We start from the raw sequence: 16,333 nt of genomic DNA on the forward strand, positions 1-16,333 counted from the left end.
CACAGAGAGAACTTCCCGACTGGCCAAAGTTTCCAGCTCATCTTTAGTTTGGTCCCACAAATTAGCCAGGTTGTTGCCTTTGTTCTGTAATTTCTTGCTGACCTGTGAAAGATCTAACAAATATAATAACATTTCATGGTTATACTGCTGTCTCTTATACACATCTAGATGTGTATAAGAGACAGGTGTTAGAGGGGTGGCGGGGGTGTTACAGAGGTGACTGAGCGTTAGTGGTGTTGAGGGTGTGATCAAGGCACTGGTTACGGGAGTTTAGTAAAGGAGTGTTGACGAGTAATTTAATAGGGCAGTGATGACAAAGGATTTAACAGTGTAGTGATGACAGAAGATGTAATAGTCTAGTGATGAAAGGGATGTCTTTGATACTCACTCCTCCCTTTTGTGATCTTTATTGTAGTGAATGCCGTGGTAGTGAAGATATAGAGCGTCGGGCCACTGAGCAGTCTTCGCACTGCTGGGGCTGGTGTTTGCTTTGAATGGATATTGATCAGTAAGTGAAGAAAGCTTCGTGAGTTTAACAGCAACGTTTTCCTCTTCATCGCTCTTCGAACGATGCCGAGCAAGTTTATCGTAGTAAATCTTTCTTAACAACGGGTCTCTTCTGAATATTTTTGTGAGTTGATGAGCATCAAGAGCTACGGTTGACTTGGGGTTCAAGGAGCATGTCGGAGCAGGAAGACCTCCCAAGAGACGACTAGCTTGGCTTAGATGCTTCTGCTCCTGTTCCTCTTGCCTCTCAGCCGCCACCAGAGCGCGGTACTCCGGCCATGATTGCTTAGGTAACAAGAGTTCGTTTGTAAACCGCCAGTCTGCGTTTAGGTCTTGCAGGGGCAGGTCATCGTCGAACGATGTGTCCGCGCAGGTTCGAATCACAGAGAGAACTTCCCGACTGGCCAAAGTTTCCAGCTCATCTTTAGTTTGGTCCCACAAATTAGCCAGGTTGTTGCCTTTGTTCTGTAATTTCTTGCTGACCTGTGAAAGATCTAACAAATATAATAACATTTCATGGTTATACTGTAACTTTTCATCAATACGCTTAACCTAAAAATTTTAAGCAGACTAATACTTGAAACATAAACCAAATAAAACTTCAAAAGATATTACATACTACTGTTTATTTTACAGTAAAATAATACATTTTCTTCACAAATGCTGATGAACACAGAAGAAATGACGCATAATTCCACGCTCAAGTTCATAATAATTTAATCTCAAGTTCATGATTCGCCTTCAGCATTAAAGTGAGTTATTGCTGCTCTTCAGTTACCTGAGCCGGCAAGTGAAGCTGCAAGTGCGCCAGGACGTGCATTTGCTGACTCGAGAAGAACGGCGTCGCTTTCAAAAGATCACGAATACTTTCATCTCCCTGGAATGTACACATTTATAATCCTCATTCTTCAGAAGGAAAAACTAAATGATACAATTTGGTGACGGCAAAGATTGAAAATAGATATCCAAAAAATAGAAAGCACAACTATACAACAATCAAACGGAATTGAAATTAGAGTGAGTACTTTTGTCAATTATCAAATAATTTTACACGACCATCATATCAGCTGATTTTATAAAGTTTACACTGCAACCGTTGAGTTCAAAGATAAATGATCAACCGACAGCTCAATTTATTTACACAATAATTTAAAAGCAATGAAAAATCCAAGGAAATTTACCCTTACTTTAAAACTTTGGATATATAATGCATATTTTTTTAATTTTCTGCTCTTGAACTTTTGCTTAATTTGCACCTAAAGCAAACATTATATAAATTAGCTAATGTAGGAAGTTTCTCTAGAACTTTTGCTCAATTTGCCTTCAAAGGAAACGCATGATAGAAATAAGCTAATGTAGGGAGTATAAACGTAGACTAAGAATTTTATGCAAGAGTCAATTATTTAATCTAGATTGCAGGTCAAGTCACACCTCGGAGTGTTGGGGAGCCGCGTCATCTAGGCACGCAAGCCTCCACACGTCCTCGCCCAGGCTGCCGGGGGGCCGCATGCACACAGCGCTCACCTGTCAATAACCAACTGCGCGTTAAAATTATAAAAAAATAATAGAGTGTGGAAAATAAGTTAAAGAATTTTCAGCCCAGACCTACACGTTGAGAACAGGAAACCGAGAAATAAAGTCAGATGCGCTCGTTGTAAAATGAGAGGAGGAAGTGTGGCTAATCTTTCATGACTTTCATATAAAGAGATTTCAAAGTTAAATAATTTGTTCAAACAAGGACATGGAACAATTCTGACCTTTTAACTCCTGTATTTGCTCTCAGAGGAACCACTGGCATTCATTGATACATGGTAATGAAGAAACCAAGAGCTCACTCACCGAGTTCTCATGCTGCCCTGAACTGAGGGTGAGGAAGTGTAGCAGGTGTTCCTGAATCTTGCTCTCGAAGGCCATCTCAGGAACCGCGTCGAAGACCCCGTCGGCAAGCTGCTTCTTCCAGCGCTCTGTTGTCAGGGCCTCTAAATCTCCTTTTAACTTTGGTGCCGCGTGCGAGTATCTGAGACGAAGCAAGCTGCCAACCTGCAGTCACAACATGAAGTCTCATTTAATTCGTTCTTATTTTAAATACCTAGATGAATATTTAACCCCTGTTAGACTGCATAATTTTGAAAAAATTACAATGTTACAATGGTACCTAGTGTAGGTACATTTGTTGTCCTCAAAGGGTGAAATGAGAGAAAATTTTCTGCATTGAGAAAACAAATATCAATCCAATTTCATGAAAATATAAATAAATTATTATTTGCCATGACGGCATAGAAGGAGCAGTCATCATGAATGATATCTTAAATTTTAACAATTGTATCATTTGTGAACGAATTCACTTCTATTTTTTAACATAAGGGAAAGTTTCAAGTTTAATTTTATAATAAACTATAAACTTTATGGGAGATATAATATCCATAAAAATATTCAAGTAGTTTGACATTGGCTTCAACAATGATATGGCAACCTCTTCGTGCGACGTGAGTTGCTGCAAAGCTTGCGAGGTGAGCTTGAGGGCCGCAGACGCAGGCTGCAGCTGATCGCGTACAGGAGTGATGGAATACAACGCTCCTGGACGTATGAACAAAGATGGGATGCTGCTCAGCTGCACCAGCGACACAACGCTGCACTCTTGCATCACGTGCACTTTACCATTCTGTAATATGAGTACAGGTATAAAATTCCATTTATATTTAATAATTATGAATCTAGTAACATATTGACAAACATGGGTTTTGTTTTGGAGACTGCATCGAATGTTTACATAAAAAAATTCTTTAGCATACAGAAGCCTTATCATAAAAACACGTACAAATACTAAAGTTAAAATGTTCTGCATTAATTGCCGCAAAGCATGTAAGTTATTCATAGTACTGGAGTGAACAAAGTATAACCCTGTAGGGCTTGACCCTAAGAATTTATTCAAATTCTCACCTTGATTCTCTCGGCCACGAGAGCGGCTTGACCAGCAACACAGTTAATGGTAACTTGGGGTATGCAGACCTGCTCGTCTTCCTCACTTCATGTAAAAACAAAATAAGAAAATATTTATAACAAATCCTATACCTAATACAAATATTGGGTTGTGCAAAAATTTCTATAGGTCTAACCAGTTGAAAAATATAGTGGCTCTTTGAGCGTGCATCCTCATTACTTATACTTATATATTAGGATACCACCAATACCTCGCCTTTAACAGGACATTAGTCTACAGAAATAATAATGCTAAATCTAACTCAAAAAATTTGAGTCTAGCATTTAAAATGCTAGACAAAATTTTTAATGTAGGTATAGCACACGAAATGTCATTTTGGGGTAGCTCAGAGATACCTTAACCCAATTAATATAGTGCATCGAGTATTACTCATTCACATTAAGCCTGATAAATAAAGCAGATAATTCAGGTCAATATGTAGTGGTTACTTGAGCCTGAAACTGAGAAGGATATTAACTGGTTGTGATATATATTTCACCCTTATTGCAGGAATTCTGATGAGTTCCATGGCATTTGGAAGCAAGGCTAGGATTGCTTGGTGGCCCATAAAAATAAGAGATAAATAAGATAAGATACTAATAACAGATCTTATAAATTATAAGACATATGCTGTAAAAAACTTGCGTTGAATATTTCTTCATCTGTTTATTCTCAGCAGAAATAACTTTGGTTTGTAACCAAAAATTTTCCCCAGCAAGTTCAGACCTGTCATTTGATTGCGCTGTGTAGAATATGTTGCCTCTCCACATGCAATCAATAAACTCCTCAATAATTTGGCTTGCATCATTGGAGATAAGGAGAGGCAGAGCAGACGGCCATCCCAGCACATTAGCAGGGTCAGGAGTGACAAATGCGATGCAAGCATTGTGCCATAACTGCAGTCTGTGTAGCGCTGCAAACACCTCACACACTTCCCTGGTTCCTTATGTTACCGACAAGTTGTCCGTGTACGTGTACACTACACAAAATGTGAAGTGTATGAAGGGACGTTCCTTATGTTACCGTGTTCAACACACACTTGCATATGTGATGTGCATTAATCAAAGCATGGACATTTCTACAAAATTGTTAAGGGAGCAATGATAATTTTCTCAATCAAAAATACAGTTTTGCAGCTTTTAAATCAAACTAAATAACTTAATACAGCACCAAACTGAAGTAAACGAGTAAAAATGCCATTACATTCACAGTATACAAAAAGTGCACCAATTATCTATATTAAAATTAACTTTTTCCACAATATGTGCACTTCAGGTTCTCTTCACTGAGATCAACTTCAAAACTGCCTAGTGCACTATAGGGGCTCAAAACAAGAAAAACTCACCCTGGATCAGGGATATATGACTTGACACACCATACGACTTGCACAAGATAGCTTCCTACATCACCAAAGCTGTCTGCTGCCTCATGCAAGCGCTCTGCCAGGGCCAGGAAGTCTGGTGATCTGAGAAGTAATTCAGTCAAAACAAAACTGAAACCTCTTTGCAAAATTTCTTATACCTATCAAAAACGAGAAAAGACATATGGTATAATAAACTAATGAAATTGCAGGGATACCAAACCAGGTGTCACTAATGGTTTTATAGCTTGTTGTCTAAGGCAGATTTTGAGGGGTGTAAAGTGCGAATGACTACAACAACCGATTAGTATAATTTCAATATTCATTACAATTTAAATAAGTTTTCTGAAGATACCATATAACACTGCATAGGTATGCAACATTGTAAGCAAGATCTCATGAAGAATTTTTTACTGTTTTTTTTTCACTACCAGTAATATTCTGATATCACTAACCTGAATTCATCATCACTTTCTTGAGAATCAGAACTGGAATGTGGATCCATTGAAGAGAATTCTGCCAGTGGAGATTCTTCATCAAGAGAGTGTTTGATGAGCCTCACATGGCTGTTGTTGGGTGCCAAGCCTTCCTGTTCATCTGACTGTTTCTCACCAACAACAATTGACCATATATTTACAAATGAAGTTTCTGGCTTTTTCTTGCAAGAAAGATCTTTTAGAAAGTTGAAGCTCTTCAACAGTTGCTCTTTGAAAAATTGCTGCTGCCATTCTGCAAATGAAACCTGTATTAGTAGATGAAATTATTTCAAAGGATTGAATATGATTTAGAATAATTACCTATCCATAATGGTATATATACAGTATATATGAATTAATGCAACTTCTGCTGAAAGACCAGAGAGTAATGCTAGTATATATATTTAAAAAATTTTTGGAGATGGAGTTTCAAAAAAAAATTTTATTTTATTGGTAAAAAGTTTGAAAAATATGAAAATTTTCATTTTCTAATAGGAAATATAAATTGGCAAATACCAATTATATTATTTGAGATTTTTAATATATTTCATATTTTGATGTAAGGACAAATATCAGATAATTTAGACACAACACAAAAATTTAAATTTCTCTGCAAAAAATTCCAAAGACCTGACAAACCCAGTTGTTTATACTGCACTCTGCATAACCATAACAACTTCCATAAATTACTCCCACTTTCAAGAATGTATATATGCTATTAATAAGGCAGGAAGCATTGGAAATGGCAGTTATACAACTCTTTATTTTTATTCTATTGCTGCCATGGCTTGTACCACATTTATGCAAAAAGTGAAACTTGGTAACATCAATGAAGAATGACATGCATTTAGGAAAATACAGTCAATATGTTATGGTGAAATAGTGGATTGAATATGTCATTCAAACCAATGTGTTATGGTGTTTTGAATGGTGAAAAACAAGTTTATACCATGTATCTATATAAAATTTATAGATGAGAAAATGACTAAATAATAATTATCGCTATTATTGCATCTAAAATTTGATGGAGACAATAATATCTTACCTGAACAAATAAAAATCAAATTTTTATCCATTTCTCATCAGTGTATAGTGCTTTTGCTTTACTATTTTGATATAATAGTGTAATAATACTTATGAAAACTTAGACAAATAATTCCAGTAAGACATGTATGTATATATTTTTTTAATTGTATGATTACAGACAAAATGCAAATAACAATTTCATGATCTTTTAATGAATTAAAAAAGTGATTTATCAAATCAATGCAGATAACATGCTGAAATAACAATAAATATTTTAACTGCAACCTGCAGGTGTTGCACAACTTAATTTATAATGGTTGCATTCAAGATGACAAAGCAAATGTAGAGTGTAGACATTTTACAAAATTGCTCACTTTGGACCCAAAATATTTCATTCATAAGTAGGGAAATTCTAATCTTGATTTTTACCTATTATTTAAAGGAAATTTTGGTTGATATTCCAGATTGGCAAGCATTAAATTTATAAAAATTTTCAAGCAAGACTATAGCTTTCCTACAATTATTAGAACCACAAGATTTTTTTATGAATCCTATTAATTAGTAGGGTAAACGCGGTATATTCCGACACTTTAAGGACGCATCGAGAAATGAAAAACTATAAAAAAAAAACCGTATGCGTTACGTAAGTTCTGTTGCCTTCACATGACTCTCAAAACACTTCACTACGCGTCAGCAACGATGTCCTACAATGTCGGAATATACCGCGTTTACCCTAACAAAAATATGCAACCAAGCAATAAGATTTCATACTAATTAGAATTATTTCACTTTGAATTCATAATATTTTAGTAATATGTTGGAAAGTTTTAGTTTTGATTTTGGCAATACAAAATAAACAATAATACTGATAAAATGGTAAAACCTTGAGTCTACAATTACAAACAGTTATATTCCTAGTAAACAGTGTGGAATTCTGTATAGGTAATATATTCTCATGTCAATATAAGAAAACGTATCGAAAAACCAACCCTACCACCGCGTTACAGTTACACCACCTTCCACTGCAATGAAAATTGGTAAACTGAGCTCATTAGGAACTTCTGCGCTTCCGAAATCGCGCGTGNTTATTTTCTCATTTATTCCTTGAAGTGTGACAAACAAATAGGTCTTCCATCATGCTCGTTTCCATTTGAATTAAAAATAAATGATGCGCATTTTGAATGTATGTGTGGCCTAAGCATTCGTGTGTATTTTTGAATGTATGGCCTAAGCATTCGTAAACATTGTGAGCCTGTGAAAGGAGCTGTGTGTAGAGCAGGCCTATCTACAAAATTTCATGTTGGTCTAAATATTTTCTAAATGCAAATTAACTCACATTTACCTTCCATTGAAAAAAAACGTAAATTTTTATAAGATGTTTAACGTTGCAAATGGATTTTTGCCTAGAATCACACAACACATGTCTTGAATTGCTCATAAAATTGTCTCATGATTTTAATGATTTTTAGTTTCTTTAATTATATTAGTCGTAGCTATAAGGTAGTGGCCTTCTCAAGTTATTCTGTTTGAGCTTATATTTAATTGCAGGTGAACCACTTTTGTTCACTGGTTGGTCAAAACATCTTAACAAGTGTTTCCCAAACTTTGTATGTTTGACTCTTTTTTTCTTTATCATAAAATTTATCATTCTCAAATATTCAAGTCCGCGCCTCCGCGGTTTAGTACTACGCTCTCGTCATACTCGTATAACGTATATGTTAAACTGTGACAGCAGCAAGAGCGTTATGTCAGCATTGTCAGAGATGAAGATCTTGAACTTGCCTCTCAGACTCTTGTAAAACCGTGTTATATTTTTGCAATATCGTAAGGTAGGCATTAGCATGAGCTAAACTACATGTGAATTAGGGAATAATGTTTAACTGCTGTCTCTAGGGCAAAATTTGAGCTTATTCATGAATCGTGATCGCACGCTGCGCGCGTGCCATCGCCGCCAAGAGTTTGAAACTTCGAGGTTCAAGAATGGCTTTCCACGGCTTGAGAAATTGGCTTACGGCTTGAAAATTTGTTATTTCGCGGCTCAAAAAATCCAGTCGCGGCTCACAGAGTAGATCTTTTCCTCCCCTGGTTGAGTGAAAGGTGCAGGCATAAAACTTCCAAGTGGTTAGGTACTTTATAGAAACTGAGCAAGTTAGCCTATGTATTTTATGCCTTTAAGAAGTTCATTTTTTGCCTCAAATAACGATGTTGGGTAGAAAAAGTGGTCTTGGTGGATCAAAATAATATATGAACGTTCAAAATTAGAATTCCATCCTAGTACTAGTAGTAAATGACAATTGATGAATTATTTTTCTATCTAATCATTGATAAAAGAGCATGACGCAATTTAGTTATTGATACTAATGCACCATTGAGTCATTGACCATTTTTCAAATTTACTAAAAATATGTATATTTAGAGCCTCAAGCAATTTATGATGGAGAATTAATTTTTTATTCTAAGCCTAAGGTAGTGGAGAATCCAAAATGGTTCCAATTCTAAACATATTATGACGACATGATTCGTCATGATCAAATAATGCCTCATTCTCACTCCACAGAGACAGAGGCAGACCTGCCAGACCACAGTCAGACAGTCTCCACTAGGACTCCAGTCTCCAATCAGTCCAAATGTCCAATGAGCAGGTACTTGGTAGTCAATTCATGCTACATGTAATGGAGCCTGAGTAAACATTTAATTTTGGCGAAACAAAATGAATGCTAAAATCTATCGCATTTCTGTCTGGAGTCAGGATATTCTAATAAAGTTCGGTAACTTTTTCCCAGAGTTAATAGACAGATCTCAGACAACACACTTCTTCGAAGTGCCGCTACTACACAACACAACACGATGTAAACAAAGATTTGCCCTGAAGTTAATAATTTATGCGCCAAAATTTACAAGTTCCTTGCGAGGTTACGTAATGTTGCTATAAAGTTCTGCACATAACGAATCAAATGCGAAGGAAATGTAAAACCCCTCTTCATACCCACACTCAATACTAATTAGCGAAACATTTTGATCCATTCAAGTTAACATTTCAATGGCTTATTTGCTGCAATGCAATGAACATTCAACAAAATTTTTACGATAGGTAAATTTTAACCAAATCATGTTTTTCAACACGAGGCAAATTCTGGGGCGTTTAAAAGTAAATTCAGTCGACTACACATGCTCGATTACACGGCGACTTTACATGCTATTTTGCACGGCGATTACAGAGTTCCTACCATCGATGAATCATACAAAAAAATAATATAGCGTCACAGTAGCTCCCAGAAATAACTGCTTGATCATTGCGGGAAAAAAAAGTTTATTAGCAAGCTAAGGACCGCACTACGTGCTTAGATATCTTGAGCATCTTGAGGATTTGCGGACGTAGAAATGTCATAGCTCGAACATATATCTCAATTAATTATTCTCAACACTATAATAATAGTAATAATAATAATAATAATAATAATAGCGGTTTCAGCGTTTAATAGGCCGTAGACCTGTCGCCGATTCTTAACATTGCAGAACATCCACAGCTTGTTGCGGTCTCGAACTACCGATTCGACACTTCAGCGAACTCGCGTGCGAACTCGCCTGCGAGCTCGAACTTCATTTTCAACTCTGGCACGCATAACTCCTTCAATTATGAACGACTGATATTATCTACTTATATTTCAAATTTGAATAAAATCCGTTCATAATTGAAGGAGTTATGCGTGCCAGAGTTGAAAATTAAGTTAGGTTTTCCATTCGAGCTCGCAGGCGAGTTCGCACGCGAGTTCGCTGAAGTGTCGGACCGGTTCTCGAACTCACAACTCTCTTATTCAATTTCTGCTGTGCTTAGGTACCGCGCCTCTCTGCGTCAATCTTGGTAGTCTGAACTTTAACCACTGGGCCACCCAGCCCCTACCACTGGGCCACCCAGCCCCTACCACTGGGCCACCCAGCCACTACCACTGGGCCACCCAGCCCCTACCACTGGGCCACCTAGCCTCCGAATATTATACCTCTGACGGACTTAAAACTTCTAATCAAAATTTAAAGCTGTTGTGCAACTATTCTGACTCTGATCGCGATGTACATGTATTAGTAATACTAATGGTAATAGCGGTGTCGACATTGACTAGGCATTTTATATTTTCGAATAAATGAATATAAGTGGTGTAGATTTAAAAAACCTTTATTATATTTAGGAAAATAGAGCGAATAATACACACTAGACAGAAGAAATAACTATTTCATAATTAACCCCATCTCTGGCCTAAAATGATGAATTATTAATTTATTAAAGGAAATTTTAAAGCTAAAATCACCTCTTTTTGTTATATAATAATCATATTTAAAGAGATAAAGTTCTTTTTATAATAAATAATAATAGTAATAATAGCGGTTTCAGCGTATATTAGGCAGTAGGCCTGTCGCTGATTCTTAACTTTTCAGAACATTCACAGCATGTTGCGGTCTCGAGCACGCAACTCACTGCCCCAATTCTGATTTCCTTAACCGCCCGGCCTCCTCGCCGATTCTGACCGGAAACTGGCGCACAGAGCTGGGATCGAACCCGCACCTCTCTATCTCAGCTCAACTGTGATACACTGATACAATTGTAAACTGTAACCACTTCACGAAAATTTGTTTGCTGCGAAAAATTGGTGACTTGACTTTAAACAATTTGGCAGTAAAGTGTTTTCCTTCACTTTACCTCCAGTGTTCTTCGATGTCGTTATCGACTGAGAAAGTCTCAGATTTGCTAAAGTACTAAATAGTAATAGTCATAAAATTTGAAATACGTCAGAACTATCAGGTATAAATTTAGATTGGATCATAATTTTAAGGTATATATATTTTTCACTTTGCGTGTATGCAAAAATGAACATCGCGATTTGTTACAAGCCTTCATTTCAGTATAATATGTTTTATGACAAACTAACTGCTCAAGATGTACTGAGATTCTACCACATACATATAACTGATGCTCGTTTATGATTGTATGACAAATACATCAACAAACGCACTCCGGTGCTGGAATTTCACCTAAAAATTACTGTCAATTCTAAGTTTCTTGAAATCTGGGTTATCATTATTTGTTCAAATTTATAAAAAAGTATTACATAATGCCTCAACTTAAGTTCCATCGAAGCATCGATACGCATGGTATCACGCTTGGTTTAATTAATAACGTATTAATTCAACCATGGTAGCACGTACTACTAACTGGGTAGAGATTCAATGACTGACTAATATTTTCACAGCGCAACTGTTTTCAGCAAAAGTTTCTTAATTGCTATTTGCGCGGTCATCTTCATATTTATTGATATTGCAGTGACAATTTTAGCAGACGACCGTTTCTAATTTTTTTACTGATTTGTACGACTGATTTTTAGCGTATTTTCTCATTTATGGAAAAAAGGCGCTATTGTTTTTTTTTTTGCGCCGACTAAACCGATGCGGGGCACAACAGCAGCCGACTATGCTGCCCTGGGGCGCGATGACGTGTAGCTGGAGGACGAAGAGATGAGTTTCGTCACAGACATTGACGAGATGCAGGCACACGGCATTACTTCCGCCTACATCAAGAAGCTCAAGAGCGTCGGCATTTGCACCATCAAAGGCGTGCAGATGATGACGCTTCGCAAACTGTGCGCCATCAAGGGATTTTCTGAGGCCAATGTTGACAAAATTGAGGAGGTATGACGTCAATCATGACGTCACAATAATAAAGTGGCTCTTTAAATTATCATTCCTGGTTAGTTATGCTGATGTGTCAAACATCAACAATATAATAAATTGATGTGTAACTGGACTTATTTTTACATTCAAATTCTATGGAAACTTTCAATAATAGAATAATAATATTTATGATATGGAAAATTGACTGATATATCTGTGGTGTGGTAACTCTGATACGAAGACGCAAGCCTCAACTCAGTTGACAAATCCGGGGACACGAACGCCAACATATATCAATGCTTAAATTTAAATGACCAAGAAAAAACTTCGCCAAATCAGAGTTGTTGACATTTTTGGAAAAGTGATATGATCGAGATGATCCAATGAATAAGTGCCTAATAATAAGCGGGGATATAATTTACACTTATTATGATGTTAATAAAATAATAAAGTCATAGCAATAACAATAAGAATAAAAAACACATGAATGAGGATGACGCCCGATAATAGTGAGAATATCAGGAAAGCTCACCTCAAGCATCTAGGGTTGCGATTGTTGACAGATAACTGGAAGCAAATAAGTGATAATCCTTTTTCTAAATACAAACCTACTGTTTTTTGATTCAGCCGAGATTGATTCGAAGCGGAGGCACGCTAAATTACTTCAACACTGATGTGACTGTATACTGCTGAGACGGCAAGAAGCACTTCAGGAGCGATCTACGTCGCTTGAATACAGTAACTCGAGACAGGTATAAGTAATTCAGAATTAATATTTTGCTCATAAAAAATAGATAATTATTAACTTAAGTATAATCATTGAATCTTATGGAGCTACGGCTCCTCTGTTCTTAGACCTTAGAGTGACACCCCTGATATAAAATTTTCAAAAAACTTTGAATGAAGGGACTTATCCGGCCGACTGGAAAGAAGCTCAAATGACACCATTGTTCAAAAAAGGCGACATGCAAGTCGCTCCGGTAACTATCGCCCGCCAGTGTGACAAGTGTTGTTTGTAAGGTAATGGAATCTGTTGTGAGGGATAGGATTATTGATCACTTGACTGTTCACCATCTCCTATCAAACTGTCAACATGGCTTTATTGCCGGTATATCCTGCACCACTAACTTTTTGTCTACTTTGAACGATTGGACTCGCCTGCTGGACGAAAGGGAGCCAGTGGATGCAGTGTACCTCGATTTAGCCAAAGCAAATGACAGTGTTCGGCATGGGAGGCTGTTGCGGAAAGTGTCATTGGGAATAGAGGGAAACGTACTCCAATGGATCAGAGATTTTCTAGTAGGTAGTCTTTTTTTTTCTTTTCAAATTTGCGGGAGCCTCTGAAGACTAGTCCAATGTGGCCCCACGACCGAGTTTTGAGTCATAGTTGTTAATCACTTTAATTAATCACTTAAATTACTTGTATTAATCACTTTAATTACTTTAATTAATCACTTTAACTACTTTAATTAATCACTTCAATTCATCACTTTAATTAATTGGCTCTCTACCAACTCATTGAAAACCCTGCCTAACTCAAGATGCCTGCACGGCTCAAACTCTCCCTAGCACCTGTTGAGGAGAACACTCCACGGCGGAGCCGTGGAACACGGCAGGGCCGTGGAACACGGCAGAGCCGCGAAAGATCTTTTGTAATAATAATCTTTATACTAAATTACGTAAAATGAACGTAATAAAAAATATATATATATATAACAAAACAGGAAGGAATCGACAGTAAGAAAAAAAAATGAAAATAATAATTCCCAACCCAGTTAGTTGCAATATCCATGCCCTGAACTGAGCCTCGCATGAGTCTGCACAAGTTACTGAAGGTCCAGCCTGGGGGGGTGGACTAGTAGTGGGTCGCCTGCCGAAGACCACAACTGCCCTGGATGTAATGGACCATCATGATTCCTGCCTTCCGGAACGTAGCCTTCAACACTTCAAGCCGTCCGTATCTAGGCCGTGGGTCGAACCAGCCCTCGGTCGAACGGCCACTTGTCGAAGGACGATAAATTTTGGAACAGAACTATGCTATCTGAAACCTAACCTCAGATGCGGTGAACGTAAAATTACGTAATTTAACGATACCAGGAAGTCAGATTCGATCCGCGGCCTGGTGGTGCACGGCAGGTGGTGGTCAAGGCCGGAAGAGGACAAAGCCGATCGAGTGGTGCACGGCTGATTGGTGGATATCCGGAGAGATCCAAGGCGTTCGATTCAAGGCTTATTGGTGCACAAAATTGGTGGTGCACGGCTGCGCTCCCCTAGTTAGGTAGTCGACAACGTATCAGTATTAACGGAACCGTATCAGACTGGGCAACAGTGTGCAGTGGCGTGCTATACGGAAATGTTCTTGTGCCGGTTTTGTTCGTTGCTTTCGTAAACAATCTGCCAGAATTAAGTAGTGTCAAGCGTGTGCTCCATGTGTGCCGACGACGTAAAAGCTTATAATACAGTTAAGGATGCGTCAAATAAAGTGTAATTGCAAGATCATCTTGATAGTTTAGTTAACTGGGCTGATACGGTGCAGCTGCGTTTTAATGCTGAAAAGTGTTAAGTACTTCACCTCGGGAAGAACAATGAACAGCAAGATTACAGCATGAGAAGATATGGTTGCAAAGAGAGAGTAATGACTGCAAAGTCTAGAGTGGGAAAAGATTTGGGAGTTTATGTCGACAAGGATCAGAAATGTTTGGGCATATTGAGACGCAAGCTAATAAATCCCACAAACTTCTTGGACTGATCAGACGCTCCTACGTCTTCCTAGGTGCAGAGGCGATGAAGCTGTTGTTTGTCGCTGTCGTGGACCCGAACCCAGAGTTTGGGAACGCTTTGTGGTCACCGAAGCTTGAAAACTGAAAATGGTAAATTTTAGTAGAGAGTGTTCAAAGACGTGCAATAAGAATAGTTACGAAGACGTGCTACTAAAAAAGATTAAAAATATTAAGTTAAGTTCTTTCTTCAGTTGAGAAGAAAGATTAAAGCTTCCGACCGTCAGTTATCGACGTCTGCGTGGTGACCTCATTTAAGTATGCATGTTTACTCAGGGTTTATACAAGGACCTTGAAGGATTACTAGAATTAGAAATAAGAACCAACACTAGGGGCCCAGGCTATTAACTAAAAACCTGGGTTGCAACTCATCGATGTGAAAACATTTCTTCTCGCTTCGAATCACAGACATGGGGAACAGCCTTCCTGATTACATCTCTGACGCTCCGAGGATGAACGTGCTCAAGAACAGACTAGATAAAGCTTTGGAGAAATATACGTTCAGACCTGAAATACCTAGAACAATATCGAACTCGGTGGAAGTCCAGTAGCTATTTCAAACTATCGTCAGTCTTGAAGAGATCCGGTCAAAAGACCTGTTTTTTTTAGATCTCCCGCGAACAAGTCACGATAAGTACACGAACCGGCGACAGGCCACATCACATCGGGCCTATTCTACAGCGCCGACATCACTAAAATATGATAACTAAAGTGTCAAGTTTCAGAGTCAAGTTTCAGCCGTGGTCGAGAGCGGACGCTCGTGTTTTGCGGTCCCAGATTTTCAACTTTTAACTTTAACTGTGCCGTTTTCGGAACTTTTTTGCATTTTTTTATGATCCGTGTCAGTGAATGACTGAATTATCAGTGAAGTCAGTAAAAGAGAGTGCAAATAGAAAAAAAACCTATAGTTAAAGTGTTTCCATCTGAAATAACGCGATCTAGAGTCAGCGAGGGCTGCAAGTAGGCCAGGCGAGGGCAACGTGCAACACTGCCCCGCCAGCGTAGAACAATAGAGCCCTTGTTTCTATGGCCAAGCTTAACTCCTCTACCCTGACACCTTTTACAGCCGCTTATTCTCAAGCCTGTAACCGAGTTTTTACAGCCCTTTGAAACTTTACAATTTTTACTTGACTTGTTTCAGTTTTAAATTGTGTTTTTTCTTTGGTTCTTGCATTTCATGATGGCTGGTCAGCGAGGAAAAAAATTAAATGAGAAGGCCTCCAGTCCTGTTAAACCGAATTCGAAGATCAAATTGCAAAATGAGCGAGGAGAAATTTGTAAATTGTGCAAGCTGGGATCGCTTAACGTCAATGACGCTACAGTGGCCTGCGATCGTCGCGGGGATACCATCTGCAACAACTGTGCAAAGTTAAGCAAGACTGACTGCTCGGTTATTCGTAAAAACAAGTCAGTACACTGGTACTGTCAGGACTGCCAACAACCTGCTCTTAGCGCTGTAAAAAGCGAAAAAATGGTGGAAGAGAAGTGCTCTTCTATGTTTTCTGTTTTTAAAGCCGAAATTGAAGAAACCAACAAGCAAGAGTTG

At 38.0% G+C, this 16,333-nt stretch overlaps 1 protein-coding gene across 1 annotated transcript; it reads right to left on the bottom strand.

Moving 5' to 3' along the window:
* Nucleotides 1-384: 384 nt before the first annotated feature.
* LOC108673097 lies at nt 385-6,603 on the bottom strand. Its single transcript, XM_018160879.2, has 10 exons — nt 6,369-6,603; nt 5,303-5,576; nt 4,833-4,952; nt 4,214-4,423; nt 3,448-3,532; nt 2,981-3,169; nt 2,347-2,547; nt 1,939-2,031; nt 1,286-1,384; nt 385-990 (listed from the first exon to the last, which is right to left on the bottom strand). Exons 1-10 carry the CDS (start codon nt 6,397-6,399, stop codon nt 385-387), a joined length of 1,908 nt encoding a protein of 635 aa, XP_018016368.1. The 5' UTR covers nt 6,400-6,603.
* Nucleotides 6,604-16,333: the final 9,730 nt, after the last annotated feature.

This window comes from Hyalella azteca, unplaced genomic scaffold (genome assembly GCF_000764305.2).
Source record: "Hyalella azteca isolate HAZT.00-mixed unplaced genomic scaffold, Hazt_2.0.2 contig4152, whole genome shotgun sequence".
Classification (NCBI taxonomy): domain Eukaryota; kingdom Metazoa; phylum Arthropoda; class Malacostraca; order Amphipoda; family Hyalellidae; genus Hyalella; species Hyalella azteca.